General features: G+C 36.8%; 1 protein-coding gene across 1 annotated transcript in view; it reads right to left on the reverse strand.

Annotated features, from left to right (window-relative positions):
• Positions 1 to 24,156, reverse strand: part of IGSF11 (immunoglobulin superfamily member 11) — a 147,634-nt gene that overhangs the window by 33,322 nt on the left and 90,156 nt on the right. Inside the window, exons 2-4 of the mRNA XM_082394737.1 lie at positions 6,282 to 6,445; positions 4,006 to 4,213; positions 1,115 to 1,270 (exon numbers count right to left, since the gene is read on the reverse strand). Of these exons, the coding sequence (XP_082250863.1) occupies positions 1,115 to 1,270; positions 4,006 to 4,213; positions 6,282 to 6,445 (528 nt within the window). The remainder of the gene's footprint in view (positions 1 to 1,114; positions 1,271 to 4,005; positions 4,214 to 6,281; positions 6,446 to 24,156) is intronic.

Consider the following 24,156-nt stretch of genomic DNA (forward strand, 5'->3'; position numbering starts at 1 on the left):
GCCCACAGTATGGCTAAAACATCTAGCAATGAACAATCAGTAGGGAACAACAGCATTGCAGTAATCATTATTAGAGTAACCCAAAAGTTATTATGTTGAAAAGAAGTTTTTAAAAATAATACAGGGCTAGGTTAACTAAAAAGTGATGGGAAGGTCCATTAATAATTTCTGTGGGGATTCTTAAAGGAAACTTAAAAGCTCTTAAGAGGGTGGTGATCCTGGTTCTTTAATGTCTAACTTCACCATACAACTTAGGACTTTCCTTTCCATGACAGGTCTATACCAAAAATATGATTCAAACCTATCAGGCATAACTAAGGTTGTTTGGGACCTCTCCACTAACTGCCAACTCCTTAAGTTAAGATTTGCAAATCTGCCCTGAGAATGCTAGAAGAGACATGCTCTGTATTAGAGATGATGCAACACACAAGACTGCTAAATTTTATTCTCTTGAAATAAAAATTACATATATAATTCTGTAATTTCCCTCATTTCATAAATTTTCCTCAATTTTTCAAGGGTGTTTCCTTTAATATCAAATCTAAGCAGCTGGATTTACATGCAGAAAACCATCGGTGATACTCATGCCTCCTCCATCTTTACCTATCTGGTGTGATCAACTCCTGGATCTCCCATGATCTGAGGCCTTTTCCTGTTCTCTTTCCCATCTTCCTCCTCTAATTAGACTTGAGGCTGAAAACAGGATGATTAACCCTCTCATGACCATGCTGATGTTTCTCATACTAAATTAGGCAGTTGTTTCTTAAGTAGGAAGTAGATTCTCAGTTATAAACTTCAAGGCTTGTCTTACAGTTAACAATTCAAGGAAACTACCAATTAGCTATTTTAAGTCTTCACTACAAAGGGACAGAATTTCCATATATAGTTACCACTGGATAAGATATATTTCATAAAGGCAGCATTGCGAAGATGAAAGGAGATATTTTTATTCTCTTTAAAGTTGAAAACACAAAACGATCCAGATAGCTTTTTCAGCAGTTACAAATAGAGTGTGTTATTTTTCAAACTCTATTAAAGTCAATTACTTTGTGAGCCTGCGAGTCAGAATTTTCCATGATAATGAATTAAATGGGCGAAGCAACACCGTACATACCCTGAGTGGCTGTTGGGGGTAGTTGGAGGCTACTGTCTAGCTTCTCCCAAAGGTAAGTTGGACGAGGAGTGCCTTCCTCTGAGCTACAGAGCAGGATGACATCGCTGCCGATATCCTGGGGTCCTTGGATTTGGCAGTGTGGGGCAGAAGGAGGAACTATAATAGGAAGGGTAAGCAATAAAGAATACATTTACCATGAGCCAAATGATGACCGAGGAGACATCAACATTCAGCACTAGAACCTCAGGTAACACTGTTTTGGGGACACATACCAGAAGACTACCTCATGAGCAAAGCCAGTGAATGGTATGTACGATGCATAGGTTTGGCCATAGGTGCAGGGCCTACAACTTCAGCTGGCAGGGAGCAAATATGTAAAAGGGGCAACACCCTCTGATTATATTTTTAAGATATCTTATGGTTTTAGTTTCACTCTTCTTCCTCCAAACAAGTATTCAAAGAATTCTTAAGATCCTTCATGTCAACATATTGCTTTTAAAAGCATTACTAAATACACACACGTTCAGAGCAGCATTATTCACAATAGCGAAAAGGTGGAAACAACCCAAGTGTCCACAGAGGGATGGAAGGATAAACAAAATATAGTGTATACGTACAATGGAATATTATTTAACCTTGATAAGTAAGGAAATTCTGACACATGCTACAACATGGATGAACCCTGAGAACATGCTAAGTGAAATAATTCAGTTATAAGAAGACAAATAATGCATGATTCCACTTATATGCAGCACCTAGGGTACTCAAATTCATAGAAAAAGAAAATAGAACAGTGGTTTCCAGCTGCTGAGCGGAGAGAGAAATGTCATTTAATGAGCAGAGTTTTATTTTTGCAAGTTGAAGAAAGTTCCGGAGATTGGTTGCACAACAATGTGAATATACTAAACTGTTCACTTAAAAATTGGCTAAGATGGTAAATTTTGTTATATTTTACCACAATTAAAATTTTTAATTGATGAAAGAGCCCCCTTGTAAAGAAGATATTTCAAGGAACAGCATCCACTTACCCTGCCGGCTATTCTCGGCTAAGACCACCTTACCATAGTACTTTGTTACTTTACAAACAAAACCAGACACACCAACATTATACCAACTTCTGTTTTATGGTGGAAGGAGTCAGAGCAAGGTTCAAGCATATCTACTACTTGATAGTAATGCAATGGACATTTTATAATCACTAAGACAGATAAGGACACAAAGGATGTGAAACAAACAAACAAAAAAGAATACTAAAGGAAGAAGGTGATAGTTTATAGTGAAAAAGCAAGCAAATAAAAATATAAACTAAGCCCATGGCTTGGATTCTCATATTGGGTAATGCATACAGTAGAGTTTAAATACAAGTGATGATGCACTTGTAATGCTAATGACTTCTTAATAAATGTGTTCAACCTTGCAAAAATGAATGAATGAGTGGAAAATGAATGCACTACACAGAGGAACCAGCAAAGAAAATGGGTGGGGGAAGAGAGAACAATGAAAGGGTTAGGGAGAAAGACTGAAAAATCTCAGGGAATCTTAACTGCTGTGATGAGATAAACCAATCTCAATTTACTACTTTAAACATTGCCACCATGAGGCTATGAGGGGAAAGCCAAAATAATTATCTGAAGGTAGTAGTAACTATAAGATAAATTACAGGGTTTTTTTTCTTCCTTTAAAAAACGAAAAAATAAATGTGGATCATGTGGGAAGCTCACTACCTAAACTACAGGTGTAAGCGTCAAAATAATGTTAAATTCCAATAGTGTTCTGTATTCAGTACTCAGAGTGCTTTAAAGTCTATATAATTTTAATATATTTGAATGAATAATAGTTCTAGGACAGAAATCTCCCACTTGTCCTTGGTTTTCTTATTCTGTTTGAAGACTGGGAGAACAAGGCGCCAGGGTTATAGCATTTTCTTGTCCAAAGAAGGAAAATGGCAAGAACCCCCAACACTGGTATCTTCAAGTGACTCAACAGTAGAAGGGAAAAGGGGGAGAATGTACCAAGGAATCCTGGAGTCAATTCTGAGACTTCAGTAGGATGGAGGACAGTCCAGAGCATCAGGCTTCTCTAAGTACTTCTCATCCTCCCCAGATGAACTGAATTTAGCCACTTCTACCACAAGTACCCATTTAGGAGGCAGTGCTTTATTTCAGAAGCAGTGGAAGTGAGAAATAAAATGTGCTCAGAATGAATTTAATTTAGCATGAGATAGTCTATCTGTATGGTATAATAGAAAGAATACTGGTTTGAGTACAGAGACCTAAATTTTAAGCTAAACTTTATTGTTGTTCATGGTCTATAAAACCTTGGAAAAGACTCTAAATCTATTTGATCTTGGTATTAAGACCAAACTGATCATATAATTTCTCATTCAAACAAGGATACTTTTGAGAGTAAAAGTAAGTATTACTAAAATTCTTCCAGGACAAGAGGTGAAAGCTTAGAACTGTCGGGGGCCTACTCAGCATTACACAGATATGAAGTAGTAGTAAATTTATTCTCACATGTGCTAAAACCCCTGCTCCCTGCTTATAATCAATTGTTCTTGATTTAATTTGCTCTCAACAATAAGTCCTATCCTATAAAAGCTTAGGAAAAGTGAGAGGCCACTTTTGATGGTATTTTATACCACCTTTCTCCACCTTGAGGAAAAGTCATTTAACAAGTAAGCTTTTGAGAGCCACCTGAAATGGAGTAATGGGTGGGGAGACTATGTGGAAGAAGCATGGAGAAGCAGAGTCCAGATGGAGCTGAAAGGAGAGAGGACAGGAAAAGGACACAAGCAGAAAGAGAGTACAGAAAAACTGGCAGAAGTAAATATGCTTGAGAGTAAATTCGTAAGTAAAGCCAAAGTACCTGCAACATTTCCTGTCACTCACCTAAAACTGTGAGACCGGTGACCCCAATGTTCCTGCCCCCTCTATCTGGAAGGTTGTTAACCAAACACTGGTAGGTGCCTGTATCTGATAGCTGGGTGTTGTTAATGAAGATAGAGACATTGGTGGCTGGCATGGTGCCTGTAAATCCTACCCTACCATGGAACCGGGGGGCACCGTCAAACATCTGTCCACCTTGATACAGAATGACCTGCAAAGGAAAGCAAAAGAAATAAATTGGCCACTGCATCTCCTTCTAGACACATAACAATAACTATCTAGTAAACAGCAGACTATACCAAACATTGGAAAATTATATTTCTAATATTAGAGTTGTCACCAACTTTTTTTTTTTAATTATTTGTTGGGCTTTTTTTTTTTTCATTTTATTTTATTTTATTAACATCTTTATTGGGTATAATTGCTTTACAATGTTGTGTTAGTTTCTGCTGCATAATAAAGTGAATCAGCTATATGTAGACATATATCCCCATATCCCCTCCCTCCCACCCTCCCTATCCCACCCCTCTAGGTCACCAACTTTGTACTACAGCACCTATCTGTAGCTATCAGGGGTTCTAAATTCTTACATACCAAACTGGAATAACATCGTATCCTTACCTAACTCAACAGAATATAGAAAGTGCATTTTATGATACCTTACTATTAGTTCATAAATACTTTTACCAGTGCAAAAAATTAATTCCAGAAAGAATGTTAAAAAAAATTAACACTGCCATTCTCATGCTTACTAGGTCACAAAATGATAGCTCACAGTTATAGACTGAATATAAGTGAACGCCATTAAAGGGAAGAAGAGTTATGAGTCCATGATTGCTTATCTATGTCCATTTCTTTACCAAAGTTAACTCTTCATGGGAGAGGACTCAGAGTGGTACTGCAAAAAGCCCCTTGGGCTGAGAGTGAGGTACCTGGTTTTATCTTAGCTCTACCTTAAATGTCTGGCAGACTGTGGTCAAGTCTTTGGTTGCCTCTATCACTGACTCCTAAAATGATGAAGCTGAACAAAACGATCTCAAAGGCTCAGTCTAATTATTAAAGTTCCATGGATTAAGGAAATAGAAGAGGTTCCTGTTAAATATATCAATTTAAATTTCCTATCAGAAAACTCAGCTTATCAAATATTTTTAGGTAATAAAAAGCTTACTGAAGCCGAAAAGCTTCATAACAGAAATAATTTAATTTTGGGAATGAAGGTATAGTCATGGTCACAATTCACTAATTTTCCAAGGATTATTTTCTGCAGTGGGTATCGCATATTATGGGATCTTTTACCTACAACTGATACACCTTATTAGATAGTAGCTTCTATTTTCACGTACCCTAATTTATTTGAGACTCTTGGAAGAGATCTAGTGTGCCTGGCTTTGTTTATTTTAAAATACTTGTGCAATTAACCAAAAAAATCAAGTACTACTACCTAATGTTACTTCCTTAACATTATCACTATCTTTATTTATTTATTTTTAATTAATTTATTTTTATTTTTGGCTGCATTGGGTCTTCATTGCTGCGCGTGGGCTTTCTCTAGTTGTGGCAAGCAGGGGTTACTCTTCGTTGCGGTGCACGGGCTTCTCATTGCAGTGACTTCTCTTGTTGCGGAACATGGGCTCTAGGCACGCAGGCTTCAGTAGTTGTGGCTCGCGGGCTCTAGAGTGCAGGCTCAGTAGTTGTGGTGCACGGGCTTCTCAATGTGGTGGCTTCTCTTGTTGCAGAGCGTGGGCTGTAGGCGCACGGGCTTCAGTAGTTGTGGCACGTAGGCCCAGTAGTTGTGGCGCACGGGCTTAGCTGCTCCGCGGCAGGTGGGATCTTCCCGGACCAGGGCTCGAACCCGTGTCCCCTGCATTGGCAGGCGGATTCTTAACCACTGTGTCACCAGGGAAGCCCTATCACTATCTTTAAAAAGTACTCTCTCATCCACCTATGTTAGTGCTAGTCCCTCCCTGTCAAAATATACTTTGCTTTTTCTGTCTCGGTATTTCCTGTCAGCAATGTGTTTTGATGAAATTCCAGGTTCCTACATAAAATCCTCAGAAGGATCCCCTTGACATCTCTTAATTAAAAAAAAAATCTTTTACAAAGAGGATAGCTTCTTCTGATAGTTGACTAATAATGCAGGAGTAGGACTTAAAACAGCTTATGTTCAGTGGAAGTATCACCTTATTCTAGAAATCAAATATGTACTCAAGATGTTTTCCTACCCACCTCTTGTGAAAAGATTAAAATTTCAGAGGCAGCACAGGATGGAACAGAAGTACCTGCTCAGGCTGGTTCGCGTTGGACAGAGGAATGACCATCCAAATGACATTGAGGTTAATGAGGGCGGCGCTGGTACTGAAAGTACAGGGCAGGACTGCTGTCTGACCCCGGGCCACTTGGACACTCCCAGGGCTCTCGGAGACTTCCAGGGAAGCTGCAACACCTACAGAAGGAGGAACAAAGAGGTTATGTGATACACCAAATCTCTTCAGAAAAGGTCTGTGTGTTTTACATTATCAGTAATGTAAACAGACTGACATGACAGTCTTACTAAACACCACTTTTGACCACTCACTGAGTCAAAATAATAAAAATTTTTCAACCTTTTACTTCTTAGAAACTGTAAAGGAAAAATATTAGAAGACACTTATTCTATTTTGTAAGACACTATCTGATATTTGCCAGATTCAAATACAGATTGGGAGAATTCAACTGACAGGGTCTAAGCAAAGCTTTAATGATGATGAGGGATAAGAAATAAACTGAAAGTATTTTAAAGAATCATTACACAATAACACACTGTAAAATTAAATGCTTATATATAAATCCAACAAAATATGCTCAGGATCTATATCCTGAAAACTATAAAATGCTGATGAAAAATCAAATAAGACTAAATAAATGGATATGCAATGTTCATGGGTTGGAAGAATCAACACTGTTAAGATGCCAATCCTCTCCAAATAGATCTACGATGGAGAGCAATGCCAATCAAAATCGCAGCACGCTTTTTGCAGATATTGACAAGCTTATTCTAAAACACATGACAAGGCAAAGAACTAGAATAGCTAAAAGAATATTGAAAAACAAGGACAAATTTGGAGACGTTACACTATCTGATTTCAAAATTTGCTATAAATTAGTTATAGCAATCAAGACAGTGTAATACTAGCATAAGGACAGAGCACCAGACAAATGGCACAGGATTGATCGTTCTGAAATAAACCCTATTTATTTATGATCAAATGCTTTTCAACAAAGGTACAAGACAATTAAATGAGGGAAAAAATAGTCTTTTCAAAAAATGATTCTGGAACAATTCAATATTAATATGCAAAAAATTTAACTCAGACCCTTACCTCACAGCATACACAAAAATCGACTCAAAATGTATCATAGACCTAAATGTAAGAGCTAAAACTATTAAACTTCTAGAAATAAACATAGAAGAAAACCTTTGCGGCCTTGGATTAGTCAAAGCGGTCTTAGTTATATCACCAGGACCATAAACCGTAAAAGAAAACAATTAATAAACTGAACTTGATTAAAATTTTGAAAAACTTCTGTGATTCTAAAGACTTAATTAAAAAAATAAAAAGCCAAGGTATAGACTGGGAAAAAATATTTGTAACTTACATATCTGATAAAGGACTTGTATACAGAATATATAAAGAACGATTACAACTCAATAATAAAAAGACAAACAACCTAATATTAAATGGGCAAAACATCTGAGTATGTATTTCAACAAAGGTTAATAACAAGCACATGGAAAGCTGCTCAACATTATTATTCACTATGAAACTGCATATTAAAACCACAATAAGGTATCATCACACATCCAGTGGAATGGTTATAATCAAGACAAAACCACGTGCTGAACAAGGATGTAGAGAAACTGAAATCCTCCTCATTCACTGCTGGTGGAAATGTAAAATTGTACAGTCACTTTGGAAAATAGTTTCAGTTTCTTAAAAAGTTTAACACAGACATGGAACAAACTTACCATATAACCCAGAAATTCCATTCCTAGGAATCTACCCAAGTAAAATGAAAATATATGCCCACACGAAGACCATGAATGCTTATAGCAGCATTACTGATATCATACCTCCAAATGGAAATAATACAAATATCCATCAGCTGATGAATGGATAAACAAAATGTGGTATATCCATGCAATGAAATACTATTCAGAAATAAAAAGCAACAAGCTACTGATACATATTACAACATAGATGAGCCTCTCAAAAACATTTTGCTAAGTGAAAGAAGGCAGATTCAAAAGCCTACATACTGTATTACTCCATTTATATGAAATGTCCAGAAAAGGCAAATCTATAGAGACAGGAAGCAAATCAGTGGCTGCATGGGGCAAGAGAGAAGGGAAAAGGGACTGATGCAAATAGGTTCAATGGAACTTTCTAACGCAATGGAAAACTTCTAAAACTGTATTGTTTTGATGGTTGTATAAATTTACTAAAAATAATTGAATTTTATACTTTTTTTTTAAAATAAATTTATTTATTTATTTATGTTTGGCTGTGTTGGGTGTCCGTTGCTGCACACGGGCTTTTCTCTAGTTGCAGCGAGCGGGGGCTACTCTTCGCTGCGGTGTGCAGACTTCTCATTGCAGTGGCTTCTCATGTTGCAGAGCACGGGCTCTAGGCACGCGGGCTTCAGTAGTTGTGGCTCGCAGGCTCTAGAGCACAGGCTCAGTAGTTGTGGCGCACGGGCTTAGTTACTCTGCGGCATGTGGGATCTTCCCAGACCAGGGCTCGAACCCGTGTCCCCTGCACTGACAGGCGGATTCTTAACCACTGCGTCACCAGGGAAGCCCGAATTTTATACTTTAAATGGGTGAGTTCTTTGGAATGTCAATTACACTTCAGTATTGCTATTAAAATTCAAAAAAAAGAAAACAGTAACTTACCAGAGCTAACTCCTGACAAGTCAAAATCAACTGTTATCTCTTCTGAAAAGAATGCCTGCCCCCTGGGACTATAGTACAATATGGGAATAACAGGAGATTAAAATAGGTCAGAGGGATCCAATAAAGAAGCTATTCTAACTGTGAAAAATACATTAAGTCCATGGCAGTATCTCAAACCGTTTTATTTTGAAGTGATATTACCTCAGTTCGCCCAAAAAAATAACACAATAACATACTGTTATGATTACAATTTGTTTAAAAAATAAACATACATAACACCTTCCTTCCATAAAACTTTGTGCTCTTCACATACAGTCCAATGACACTCTTAGGAGTTAAATTTACAGGATAAAATGTTTCATAAAATGAGCCATCTGTGGTAGAATATAAAGCACTTGATAACATCAGGAAAAGTCTCTAAGTTAAATAACATTAGGGAAAGTCTCTAAGTTTTAAAAAGGAAAGTTGAATGAATCTCAGGTGCTAAGAGGCAGAAAGTCGAGGTTACTTGAGCATGGAACAGGCAACGGCAGGAAGAAGTCACCTCATGGGTAGAAGTGGGTTAACGGAGGATATTTGCTATGATCATTATGATAAATGCAATGGAGATTTTTAAAAGTAAGTGTGGAAACCAAACTGGCAAAAAACCTCCATCACTTCATTCCTCAGATAATACTCCAAGGAAGAAGTGTAGGGAATACACTGCCCCTTAAACTAACTATACAGGATAACATATACCCCCCCACCCTCAATTTACTAATTTTAAGCTGAACTCACACAATCTTTGATACAAATTTTAAAAAGAAAAAAAGGGCAAGACAGACTAAGAATGAAAGATAAAGATGTAGATGGGAAAACTACCAAAATACGATAGGATTCCAGTAAAGGAAGAGTAGATTCACAGGATCGGGGTGGGAGCTGAGGGAAACAGAGCAGGTCTGCTGGCAGAGGGCAGGCCTCCAGGGTGGCAGAAGCTGTGAAAGACTGACTTCATTTATCTCACATTTTTACATAAGGTTAACCCTGAAATCTCAAGCACTGAGATAGGTGCAGAATAAATACTCTAGATAAGCCGCTTTCAGAACTTGTAAAAGTATGGGTTTGAAGCTGGATAGGTCTAGTTTGAAATCTGGCTCTTTCATCTACTTAACTGTGTGGCCTCAAATAAGTCACTTATTCTCTGATTCCATTGCCTCATCTGTAAAATAGGGCTAATACCATCATCACATCGTTAGAAGGGTATGATGAGGGCAATACCAGATGCTGACGGCTGACAGTGACCATTACCACACCACTATTGCTAGCTGACATTTAGGGCACACTGACCACATAGCGAGTCCACATGAAGCACCATATGTAAACATATACATGTACATACACGTATACACACACAAACTCATTTAATACTATAAAGTATCTTATACCTCATGTATAATTTCTTATCCATAAGAAATTTAGGCCCAGAGAGAATAAAAACCAGCTATAGGTCACATAGCTCAAGGAAATGGTAAGCTCTGGATTCAAATCCAGACAGTTTATCTACAGCGAACATATACTTAAAGACCACACATAACACACAGAAATCAGTCCATAAATGTTTGTTTTTATCATCACTACTATATTATACAATCACCAAATTTTAAGTTAGTATGGACTTTTACATAAAGCCATCAGATAAAAACTCCCTCAACTTCCTGCTTCCAAGTCAGCTTTGATCTGCCTTACCCTCTTCTTCCTCTCTCCTCTTAGATTAGAGAAGTTCATCTAAGGCCAGCCTCTCAGGTGAGCATAATTTATATTTCATCCTCTTGGCCTCCTTAGTAACCTTATCATAGACTGTCCCCTCTCTTATAGTCTCAGCCTCTTGCTCTGCACTGGAGACTTCCTGACAGCATTTAAACATACTCAAGTATTTCCACTTAGAACAATATTCCTCCTTCCCTCCACCCCACAGTTCCCTCCAGGGACTGCCCTCTCTCCAGACTCTTCTACATTTAGTCTTCAATCCACTCCTGCCACCATTACTTCTTAACATAGTTCTCCCTAGGTTTCCCAGAGACCTCCTGATGGCTCCATGACTCTTGAATTCATTCTTGGACTCTCAGTAGCATCTAGCAGTGATGACCATTCCCCTCTCCTTCTTGAAACACAGCTTTCCCTTAGCTTCAGTGATGTAATTTACTTCTGGTTTTCCTTCCATATCTCTGGATACTTCTCAGTCTCTTCTGCTGTTTCTCCCTTCTCTACCCAGCTATTAAATGTTGGCATTCCTCAATCGGCTGTCTTTTCTTATTCTAAGCTCTCTCCCTTCAGACTCTCATTCACTATCATGGGTTTATTTCTCATATACAAGGCAATGGCTTCCAAATTTAACTAACCCAAACCTCTCCTCTTATATACAACTGCCTCCTAGACATCTCCACACAGAAATCTCAAAGATAACTCATCCAAGATCAGACTTTTGATCTTCCCCACCATGCCTGCATCCCCTGTATATCTGGCTCCTTTTTAGAATTCCCTGTGCTAGCAAATGGCTCAAGTTAGACAAGTCAGACAATTTAGAAATCTTTCTTGATTCCTTCTACTCTCTCATCATCTCCCAAACCCAGTCCACGATCAAATCTGATCCATTTTACCAATAAAATTTCTCTTGACTACTTCCATCACAGCCTTCGCTCTGTCCTCCGTCTCTCCTCTGATTTGCTCTGTTCCACACCCAATCTTTTACTTAATATATTACCTCCTACTCATTCTTCATATTAGCTCAAGTGCTACCTTCTCACAGAGGAGCATTTCCTGACCCCTCAGCTTAGGTCATAAAGCAGTGTTCTTGTTATTCTGAACACTATTCAAACTTGTAATCATATTTTCATCAGTGTGATTATTTAAGATAACACCCTCGGAATACTGTGAGGTACATTAACTCCAGAGTAACTCCATTACTGTAAGCGCACAATATGAACTCAATAAATATATATTGCTTAATTGATCTAATTCAATTTGCACACGAAGATACTAGGTCCAAAGAGATAGACTTGCCAAAGGTCTTAAGATAGGACCTATTTCTTCTGACTTCTGATAGAGTATATTTTCTACTATTCCAAACTCTTCAACAGACCATAACTCTGAAAACAAATGATACGATTACTTGTAGTATGATTAAGGCGAAGAGATAGTTCTTTACCAACAGAACCAACACTGAGCAATAAAAACTCAATTTATTTGTAAATATATTTGCTCTACTCTCAGTCTCATGTATACAGAACTTGACATAAAAAGTCTATTTTGCTCTTTAGCTATCAGAATTCTCTATGAAAGATAATTTTGAAAGTCATCCAACACCTTAAAATGTCAGATATAAGATATGAGATATCAAAGCGAGTTTTTTTAAAGCTATTTTTTATTAGTTATCTATTTTATACATATTTGTGTATATATGTCAATCCCAATCTCCCAATTCATCCCACCACCATCACCACCATCCCCCGCTTTCTCCCCTTGGTGTCCATACATTTGTTCTCTACATCTGTGTCTCAATTTCTGCCTTGCAAACCGGTTCATCTGTACCATTTTTCTAGATTCCACATATATGCGTTAATATGAGATATTTGTTTTTCCATTTCTGACTTACTTCACTCTGTATGACAGTCTCTAGGTCCATCCATGTCTCTACAAATGACTCAATTTCGTTCCTTTTTATGGCGAGTAATAGTCCACTGTATATATGTACCACATCTTCTTTATCCATTCGTCTGTCAATGGACATTTAGGTTGCTTCCATGACCTGGCTATTGTAAATAGTGCTGCAATGAACATTGGGGTGCATATGTCTTTTTGAATTATGGTTTTCTCTGGGTATATGCCCAGTAGTGGGATTGCTGGCTCATATGGTAATTCTATCTTTAGTTTTTTAAGGAACCTCCATACTGTTCTCCATAGTGGCTGTATCAATTTACATTCCCACCAACAGTGCAAGAGGGTTCCCTTTTCTCCACATCCTCTCCAGCATTTGTTGTTTGTAGATTTTCTGATTATGCCCATTCAAAGCGAGTTTTAAGATCAACTACCCTGAAGGATTTGTACAAAGACAGCTGAAAACTGGCTATATAACTTTTAGGACTACACAGAGAATAAATGGGTCAGGCATGAATGTCTGGAAACAGATTTTGTGGAGAGCTGTGGTGTGCTATAAGTTCCATTCCATTCCCACCCAGCAAAAGGGGCTACCTTCCCTGAATATGTCAGGGCAAAGGGCATCTGAATGGATCATATGTGGGTTCCCTTAGATTCTGTCCCAGAGGGCTGTCTAATGAGCCTTCCAGGAGAAAGAAGCTGGAGGCAGACCTCTGGACTAGAGGGTGGGTCACTGGCTTTCTGAGAACTACACATATATTTCTCTGTATAAATTGAGATTTTCTTGCTTTGCTTTTTTTTAATTTTTTTAATTTTATTTTATTTATGGCTGTGTTGGGTCTTTGTTTCTGTGCGAGGGCTTTCTCTAGTTGTGGCAAGCGGGTGCCACTCTTCATCACGGTGCGCGGGCCTCTCACTATCGCGGCCTCTCTTGTTGCGGAGCACAGGCTCCAGACGCGCAGGCTCAGTAATTATGGCTCACGGGCCCAGTTGCTCTGCGGCATGTGGGATCTTCCCAGACCAGGGCTCGAACCCGTGTCCCCTGCATTGGCAGGCAGACTCTCAACCACTGCGCCACCAGGGAAGCCCACTTTGCTTTATTTTTAACCTAAGAATGATCAGAAAAGTTGTGTAACCTGCTTAAATTTTCATCTAGAAAAAGAAAAACTGGATCTTGAATAAATTTTAAAAGATGTGGAAGACAAAAAGTTGCTTTGTGATTGTGTCTCAGGATTCCTATTTAACATACTGATTCAACTGAATATAATTGAGAATTTCTTAGAAAGAGTAAGAAGGAAGGAAATGGGTGTGTTTCACATTTTAAATGCTTCTTTTTTTTCTATTTTATTAAAAAAAACCCAAAAACCTAAAAACCCTATTTCCTGTTAGAGTGTATTTCCATGTTTGAAATTCTGGGCAGGAATTTAAACTTTAATGCTAAATACTGAATTAAAAATTCATTTAAAATATCTTACAATTTGCAATATTTACATGTAAAATGCATAATTTAAGAGTTGAATTGGCAGCATTTTGCAGACTTGACTCTTTTCTTAGTACGTTCACCCAAGAAAAATTAAGTCAACTCATGAATTCTGAATGACTCCTAGCAATTAAACAAGAAAGACATAAAGCACATGGCCCTGTTTCCTCCCAGGAGTTGAAACCATAAATAACGGTTGTGTATACTCTTTCTTTAGACCTCTATTTCCCAAGATTTAAAGCAAGAAGAAATTCACATTTTCTCAGACCAAGAGGTACATGTTAGAGGAAAAGAAGCTGGCAGCAAAGAATCCTGAGAAGTCTGAAGAGGGATCATCCACACTGCATAGCCAAGAGAAGAGACAAAGGACATTTTACAGTGATTGGCTAGACTCAAAGGACACAAGGACTCCCCTACAAATCCATCAGAGCCAGAACACCTGAAGTTCAGAAGCAGGACTAGCACAAGAATCTAACTGAGATGTCGAAATAGAGTGTTTGCTGATGTCTATGGAGCATGTGTTCATGTTTCAGGATCAGCCCAACTGCCAGACCACTTCCCTCCAGGAATATGGTCAGCAAAGCATCAACAGGATCTTATGGCATTTTGGAGGACCTATGCTGTCCTTTTGCCCCAAATGTTAATATCAGCGGTCACATAATGCCTATTGGCTTATATGATTCCCATATGATTTCATAAGTGCTGTTTCGTGCATATAAAAATTATAAAATCCATCTAACCTGTTCAAATTAAGTTTTGTAGTTCCATCAGACTGAAATAAATTTCAAAAAAACAAAAATTGTATGCTATACTCGTTTCCTGAAGGAAATTATGGAATAACACAAGTCTCTAACATTGCAGTGATTTTTATTTTTTATTTTTTTTAAGTTTTAAATATTTTATTTATTTATTTATTTATTTTAACATCTTTATTGGAGTATAATTGCTTTACAATGGTGTGTTAGTTTCTGCTTTATAGCAAAGTGAATCAGCTATACATATACATACATCCCCATATCTCCTCCCTCTTGCGTCTCCCTCCCACCCTCCCTATCCCACCCCTCTAGGTAGTTACAAAGCACCGAGCTGATCTCCCTGTGCTATGCAGCTGCTTCCCACTAGCTATTTATTTTACTGTAGTGATTTTTAAGGAAATCACTTTCTCTTCATATTTTAAGCAAATTTTAATCAGATGAAATTATCTTTACAATTGTTATTATTATATAATTTTAACTGCCATTTTAACTAAAAAACAATGTTTGTGTTAACTGACATTAAATTAGGTTTTGGCCATCAACACAGCACTAAACTAAATGAAGAGTAAATATCTGGTTAATTTGATCAGTGTAGACGGCTTTATTATGTACTGGTCATCGACATTAATCAATTTACAGAACCACTGCCAAGTCTCTGTAAACAATATGCATACTTTATGGTTGGTACACAAAGGCAGGTTACCATAAAATTACACATCCTCATCTTCTGACTGGAGCACTGTAGCCCCATACATGTCCCACGATATCACAGTATTGTATTTCCATGGTATTATGGTGCCCCTTTAAATGCCACTGTAGTGCATTCTCACTGGCTCCTCCTCTTCAGCCACAAACATCCCTCAGGAAGTATGCCAATGGCAAACAGCACGCCAGGGGACCCAGGTATAGGAATGATTTCCTCAGGTATAGTTCCAAAGAGCAGGCCCAGAGATGAGACAGAGGTCCAGAGGGAGGCCAAGGCCTTGTACTGAACCAATGCTCACATTCTACATTAGCATGCCCCTTTGTTACTTTTCAAGTGATCAAAAGTATATACATCTGCCTACTCGGCCCCTTCGTGCCATGGCATATCTATTATATGGGAGACTTCTACTCAGCAATAATTCCTAACACTCCATGTGACCTTGATCAGAATCTTCTACAGCAAGTCTCCCATTATTATCACCCTCCCCTAATTTTACATCTGACTTAGGACATAGTTGTTCTATTCCATTTAGGAATTCCCTTACAGGGCTGACTACAGTCTGGCAAGGTTACAGATGATTTACATACATATTCTGTTTGGCCTATATTATATGACCCACTCAGAGTTTTTAAGTACTTTGAATTACTTACAATTAAATAATACAAAACTCTAGATTACCAACTTATCTTAAAAAACTGTAAGAGTAATAGTGGGCCTGAATTTCTCATGGCAATTAATTAGTGCTGCCCCTTCACACAAATTTTGAGCTCTCCACGTTGCCACAATCCCCACCACTCCCTATTATCTACAATATAGCCCACTTTTCTCAGTCAGAATCCCTGCCTGACTCCTATGAACATCCGTGTTTGCAAATCCTTTTGTAAAAATGAGTAATGTGATTATAATTAGATGTCTAAAGAAGCAAGCCACAAAAGCAGATGCAAGATTTGCAGTGTTATGATGAACATGATATTATGGTGGCTACCACAGCCAAAATTCCCCTCAGGGAAAGCAGAATGAAGCAATTCCTTACATAGGTCACCATGGTTTTAACACAGGATCTCATTCACATCCTGGCTACAAGTGATTGTATACCAGAAATCAGCACCTGACCAAATCAGTCACGTGTAGACCAGGCAGTTGTTTATGAGATAGCTGTCATAAGATCCTTGTCAAAAGATGTACCAAACACAACGGTGCCTGGCAACTCCAATAGGACCTTCCTTCTTGTTGGAGAATCTGAAAGAAGCAGCATGTGAAGAGAGAACTAGATCACCAAAATAGGAATAAAGAGGGACATTAAATAATGATAAAGGGGTCAATTCATCAAGAACATAATAGTCATGTGTATGCATCTAACAACAGAGCTTCAGAGTACATGAAGCAAAAACTGATAGAACTGAAAGGATAAAAAGAAAAAAGTCTCAATCATAGTTAGAGAGTGGAACACTTTTCTGTCATTGACAATTACATAAAACAAATATATAAAAATCAATAAATAAGAAAAAAATCAGTGAAAATACAGAAGACCTAAACAACAGTACAAATGAACTTAACATAACTGAGATTTTTTAGGACACTCTACCCAGCATCATGGAATACACATTATTTTCAAATGCACATGGAACATTCACCAAGATAGACCATATTCTGAGCTACAAAATAAACTTTAACCAATTTAAAGTAATTAAAATCACACAGGGAATGTGAATTAAATTATAACTCAACAGAAAGAAATATAGAAAATCATCAAATATTTATAAAAATCAACTTCTAAATAATTCACAGGTCAAAGGCCAAATTACAAGGAAAATCAGAAAATTTTTTGAATTGTATAAAAATGAAAATACAACACATCAAAATTTAAGGCAAGCAACCAAGCACTACTTTGAGGAAAATTAATAGCATCTAAATGCTCACAGTATGAAAGAAGAAGGTTTATTATCAACAACTTAAACACCCACCTTAAGAAACTAGGAAAAGAAAATTACATCAAAAGTAAGTCAAAAGAGAAAAGTATAAAAATAACAGTAGAATTCAATGAAAATGAAGACAGGAAAATTATTAATGGAGTAAATCAATGAAATCAAAAGCTGGTTCTCTGAGAAGTCAATAATTGATAAATCTCTAACCAGACTTATCAAGAAAATAAAAGACATAAATTACCATTATGAAGGAAAGGACATAACTGTAGATCCCAGAGACATTAAAAGAATAATAAAGGGATATTATAAATAACTTTATGCTAATATCTTGGAAACAGATGAAATGAACAAATCCCTTGAAAGACACAAACTACCAAAGCTCTCTGTAAAAGATATAACCTGACTAGCCCTATGTTCATTTTTTAAAAAATGAATTAATTTGCATTTAAGAATTCTTCCACCGAGATAACACCACGTCCAAATGGCTTCAACTGTGAACTCTGCCAAACAGTTAATGAAAAAATAATGCTAATTCCATATATAAATTCTTCCAGAAAAAAAAGGGAACACTCCCCAACTCATTTTATGAGGCTTACATTACCCTAATACCAAAATCCAACAAAGACAATACAAGCAAAGAAAATTACAGACTGACATCCCTTCTAAATATAGACATAAAAGACCTTAACAAAATATTAGCAAACTGAATCCAGCAATATATAGAAAAATAATTAATAATGACAAAAGTGATGTTTACCCTTTTAAATGCAAGGTTCACTCAGTATTTGAAATCAATATAATTTACCAAGCCAATATACTAAAAAAAATACACACACTTTTCAATGGGTACCGAAAAAGTGACAAAAATCAGTATCTGTTTAGTATAAAAACTCTCTTCAAACAAGGAAGAGTAGGAAACTTCCACAAATGGATAACAAGCATCTACAAAAAAATAGAGAGCTAACATTATATTTAATGATAAAAGACAACTTTCACTTAATGGCTAAAGTTGCTTTCCTCCTATGATCAGAAACAAGGAAAGGATGTCTGCTTTCACCACATCCATTCAACATGGAGGTCCTAGCCATTGCAATAAGTCAAAGATAAGAAGCAAAAGGCATATAGATTGGAAAGGAAAAAATAAAACTGTACAGATTATTTGCAGATAACACAATCATCTACATTAAACATTCTAATGAACCTACTAAAAAGCAAAAAATTCTAATTAATAAATTAGTTTACCAAGGCTGCAGAAGTCAAGGTCAATATATGAATATCAACTATATTTCTATATAATAGCAGTGAATATTTGGAAATTAAAATTTAAAAATAATACCACTTTTACAATAGCACCAAAAAGATGAAACACTTGGGAATAACTTTAACAAAATATCTGCAAGACCTATACAATGAAAATTATAAAACTTTCCTGAGAAAAATTTAAGGACCTAAATAAATAAAGAGATAAACCATGGCCATTAATCAAAAGACAATACTTTTAAGATGTCAAGTCTCCCAAAATTCATCTATTGATTTAATACAATCCTAATCAAAATTCCAGTGAACTGTTTTGTAGAAATAAACAAATTGCTTCTAAAATGTATGTGTAAAAGTGAAGATTAAAATAGCCAAATTTTGAAAAGAAAAAAAAGTTTGAGGACTTGTGATACCTGATTTTTAAAACTTACCGTAAGCTACGGTAATCAAGATAGTGTAGGATCGGCATTAGGACAGACATACAGAGAGTACGGAAACAGATCCACACAAATATGGTCGATTGATTTCCAACAAAGATTTCAAGACTGTTCAGCGGGAAAAGGATACTCTTCAAAAAACAGTGCTGGAAGAACTGGACCTCCATATGCAAAAATATTAACTTTACCCTTACCTTACACCTTATATAAAAGTTAACCTGAAATGGATCAAAAACCTAAATGTAGGAGTGAAAACTGAAATTTCTGTAAGGAAACGTGGGTGAAAGTCTCCATGACTCTGAGTTAGGAAAAGACTTCTTAGGATACAAAATGCATGAACTATTTAAAAAAATTGATAAATTAGTCTTTCAAAATTAACAATTTCTTGTCTTCAAAAGACACTATTAAGAAAATCAAAAACCAGCCACAGTTCGGAAGAAAATATTTTCAAAACACATCAAGGACTTGTATTTACAATATATAAACAACTCTTACAATTCAGTAAGACAAACAACCCAATTTTTTAAGCGCACCATTGACAACATACAAATGAGTAATAAGAATATGAAAATTCTTATTACTCAGTTTCATTAGTCAACATGGAAATTAAAATCACATTGAGTATAAAAAAACAAACAAACAAAACAACTAATACTAAACTTTCATTGGGTTATTTGTATGGAAATATGTTAATATAAATGTTTCAGACATTACATGAAATTTCTAAAAATCTTATATGTTCTGGTATGATGTTATAAGTCATAATGCTAGTTATTACTTTAAAATGTATATCTCAGAAATAAGTAATTTTCTTGTCAACTGCATTATTATGAACTTTCATCAAATCTTTAACCGTGGTCATTTTTAAGTCTTTTGTCATTTACAGACAGTTCTGGGTGTACTCTGATGCTTTTGCAAATATGTTCCTATAAAAGGGTTTCATCTTCAAGAAATTCATGGAAAAGACTGACAAGTACAGGTTTCTGGTAACTGACGGTACTGCTGAACTGAATGAATAAGCATTTTCAGAACTCTAATGAAAAACTGATGAACTCATAAAAGTGCTAACAAAAGATCAAGATGAAAAAAAAATTAATTACATGGGACTGAGTGAACTGATGAGGATGAGTATAATTTTTGTCACTTTCTGTTTGAATAAAAAAAAAAAAATCCCCCCCCTCAAAAAAATAAATCACATTGAGGGGACTTCCCTGGAGGTCCAGTGGTTGAGACTTTGCCTTCCGATGCAGGGGGTGCGGGTTCGATTTCTGGTCAGGGAGCTAAGATCCCACAGACCTCACAGCCAAAAAACCAAAACATAAAACAGAAGCAAAATTGTAACAAATTCAATAAAGACTTTAAAAATGAAAAAGAAAAAACAAACACACATTGAGATACTACTACACATCAACTAGAATGAGTTAAATTAAAATGATTGACAATACCAAGTTTTGCCCAAAATGCAGAGCAACTCGAAACCTCATACATTTCTGGAGGGACTACAAAGTGGTACAGTCGTTTGGGAATATTTTCACAGTTTCTAACAAAGTTAAATATACACTTAACCATACTATCCAGCAATTCCAATCCTAGGTATTTATCCAAGAGATGTAAAAACATACATACACACACAAAAAAAACCCTATATGCATAGGTTTTTTTATAGGTTCATATAGCATCTTTATTCACAATAGCCAAAAAAACTGGAAAAAACTCAAATGTCCAGCAACTTGTGAATGGATAAAATAATTATGGCATACACTGGAAAATTACTCATTAACAGAAAGAAACTACTGATATATGCAACATGGATAAATATCAAAGGCATTATGCTAAGTGAAAGAACACAGAAACAAAAACTATATACAATATGTATTCACAGTTTTAAAAAATTCGGTATTACAGAAAAGGGAAAACCACAGGGGCAGAAAATGGGCTGGAGTTAGGGCAGAGAGGAAAGGGGGCACAGAGAAGACTACATGGGGGCATACCTCTTTGGGGTGATAGAAATATTCAGTATCATGATTGTGGTGATTATTAGGAGACTGTAAACATCTGTCAAAACCCAACAAACAATAAACCCAAAACAGTATTTTATTGTACGTAAATTATACCTCAATAAATCTGATTTTAAGTTCACAGAATCACTGAGCTGACTAGAAAAACAAGCAAGCTCAAGGCTAAACTTCTAGGAAAACATCCAAAACTATGCAGTAGAACTGGCTTGATGAGAAAACTGCTGCATCTGTCCCTGTCATCAAACCCTAAATGCCAAAACCTTACTGCAACTAGTACTGATGCCAGGTCTCTACCAGGCACTCAACCCTACAACACTACCATCCCCCACAGCCACGCTCTCCTGCTGCTGCCTCCGCTCAGCACAGAGCCCGTTTCTCACATGGTTCTCTTCCAAGTCGTGGTCTCACCTAAGCGCCTCCGACTGGAGAGTGAAGTCCAAGCAGCAAAAGACGCTGGAAATTTGAGTTCTCACTTCTGACCCTAAGGAGATGGATTCATGATGTGGAAATTTCTCCAAATGTAGAAATGTTGTCCAACATGTGATGGCCAGACATGAACAGGACAAATGTTGATGACAACAAGCAGTAAATGAAAACATTAAAAGTTCTTTCTCTTTCTTTTTCCTCTCCCTTACCTCTTCTAAGCCTTTCTTTGTCAAGCACTCTGTATTTCCTCACCTCAGAGGCTTTTGCAAGGTGGAAAGCTGAAACTACCAAAGACAAACAGGCTATCTCTAGGGAAAGCCTGGGCTTTCACTGAGGAAACTGTCCTGGGGAAGAGGAGGTAGGAGGGGCTACCTCTGAGCTGAAGAAAGGAGAAAAGGGACTACTAGGAAGGGCATGGATGCTAGCCAACTTCCCAGAAAAGAGGGGATCCAAGCTCTACTTTCCTCAGAGGCCAAGGGAAATAGAAGTGTCTCAAAAAGGATGGCTGCCCCTGGACACCGGGGCTCTGTCACTGCAAGATCCCCTGAGTTCTACACAGTACAGAGCTGCAGAGCAAGACTTCAACGAACCCTGTGGGCTCAAACGTGGGGCATGTTAATAGTTACTCTGCAGAGGACCAGAGGAGTCCCCCAGTGTTTTGGCTCTGCATGAGACCTTGCAGTGTGGAGAAGGGAGCCCCAATAAAAATCGATATTAAATTTATTGCCACGTTGATAAGAAGAGAGTCTCAAATTTGTATTTAACTTGCCTTAAAAAAAGTAGATGAAGAGCATTTCTTGCAAACCTTTGCAGGTCCTAGGAATAAGTATAATCTAAAAATAAATCTGAATGTCCCAAGGATTATATGAAAGACTTTTTAAAAAAAAATCACTGTGCTTTCAAATTTCAGAAATCACTGTTTAGAAAGAGGGCAGGGCATGGGGAGAGAAAACTGACAGTTTATGAGCTATTTTTTCAGTATTTCATGGTTACCTTTTATTACAGGGGTAACCTTTTGGCAAATCTGAACGTGCAAGTCACTGGCCTTTTCCAGGGAGAAAAAAATTAAAATGCTTTTACTGTTTAGCTTTCTAAAGAACTTCTAAATATGTAGGCTTTTAACCCAGACAATGACTAGGGTGGAAGAATGTACTTTTCTTTCCTGGCTTAGTTTTGTTGTGTTTTCTAAAGAAATTACAGAGTTCTATAGTTTATATTTGGGTAGGCCTTTCTGATATTGTGACACTGTAGCTAAATGCCAGTATCAATCTGGTTAGCAGACTGAAGATTTATATTGGGAAATACTAACTAGAGTTTCCAGATGGCAAAAGGCCAGATAAATGGCTTTTACTGTTAAATACAACCACGCACGCTCAACGTCATCAAATGGTTGAATATAGCCCCACTTGGCTATAATGAGCGAGCTCCATTTGTTTAATGAAGCATTCATATGATAAAAGAGGCTAAATCAAAAGTAGAGTTATTTATGAACAAATAAAGCCATCTGAAACCATCAGGAAGGATGTTATATTCTGAAACCAATTAAATTCTTTTTTAAAAATGACTCAACTGAAATTTTTATTCTTGTTCACCAATAACACTGCCTCTTTCCAAACTAAACACTATTTTTTTTAATTTTCTTGATTTTGGGGGATATGTTTGTGTCAGTACCAGTTTAACTTTTAACTAGTTTAAAGCATTCTTCAATGTGTACAATATGAAAAAATAAGAGATTTGAAATGTGGAGGAAATAAGAACTCATACAACTCAACAGCTAAAAAATAAACAATCCAATTAAAAAATGGGCAGAGGATCTTTCCAAAGAAGACATACAGATGGCCAACAGGTACATGAAAAATGTTCAACCTCATCTTTCATCAATCATCAGGGAAATGCAAATCAAAACCACTATGAGATACGACCTCACACCTGTCAGAATGACTATCATGAAAAAGACTAGAAATAACAAGTGCTGGCAAGGATGTGGAGAAAAGAGAACCCACTGTTCTCTCTTACAAACTGTAACGTTTGTGGGAATATAAATTGGTGCAGCCACTATGAAAAATATGGAGGTTCCTCAAAAATTAAAAATAGAACTACCACATGATCCAATAATTCCACTTCTCAGTATTCATCCAAAGAAGATGAAAACACTAATTTGAAAAGACATCTGTACCTAAATGTCCGTTTCAGCATTACTTACAATAGCCAAGACATGGAAACAACCTAAAGGTCCATGGATGGATGAATGGATAATGAAAATGTGGTGTACATGTACAATGGAATATTATTCAGTCATAAAAATGAATGAAATCTTACCATTTGCAACAACATGGATGGACCATGAAAACATTATGCTAAGTGGAGCAAGTCAGACACAAAAAGATAAATACCACATTATCTCACTTATATTTGGAATCTAAAAAAATAAAATAAAAACACCAAGCTCAAAGATATAGAAAACAGATTGTTAGTTGCCTAAGGCAGGAGGGCGGGCCAAATAGCAGGCCTAAAGGTATAAATTTCCACTTATGAAGTCATGAGGATGTAATGTACAGCCTGATGACTATAGTTAATAAACTTT

This window comes from Balaenoptera borealis (assembly GCF_965194805.1).
Source record: "Balaenoptera borealis genome assembly, chromosome: 5".
Taxonomy (NCBI): Eukaryota; Metazoa; Chordata; class Mammalia; order Artiodactyla; family Balaenopteridae; genus Balaenoptera; species Balaenoptera borealis.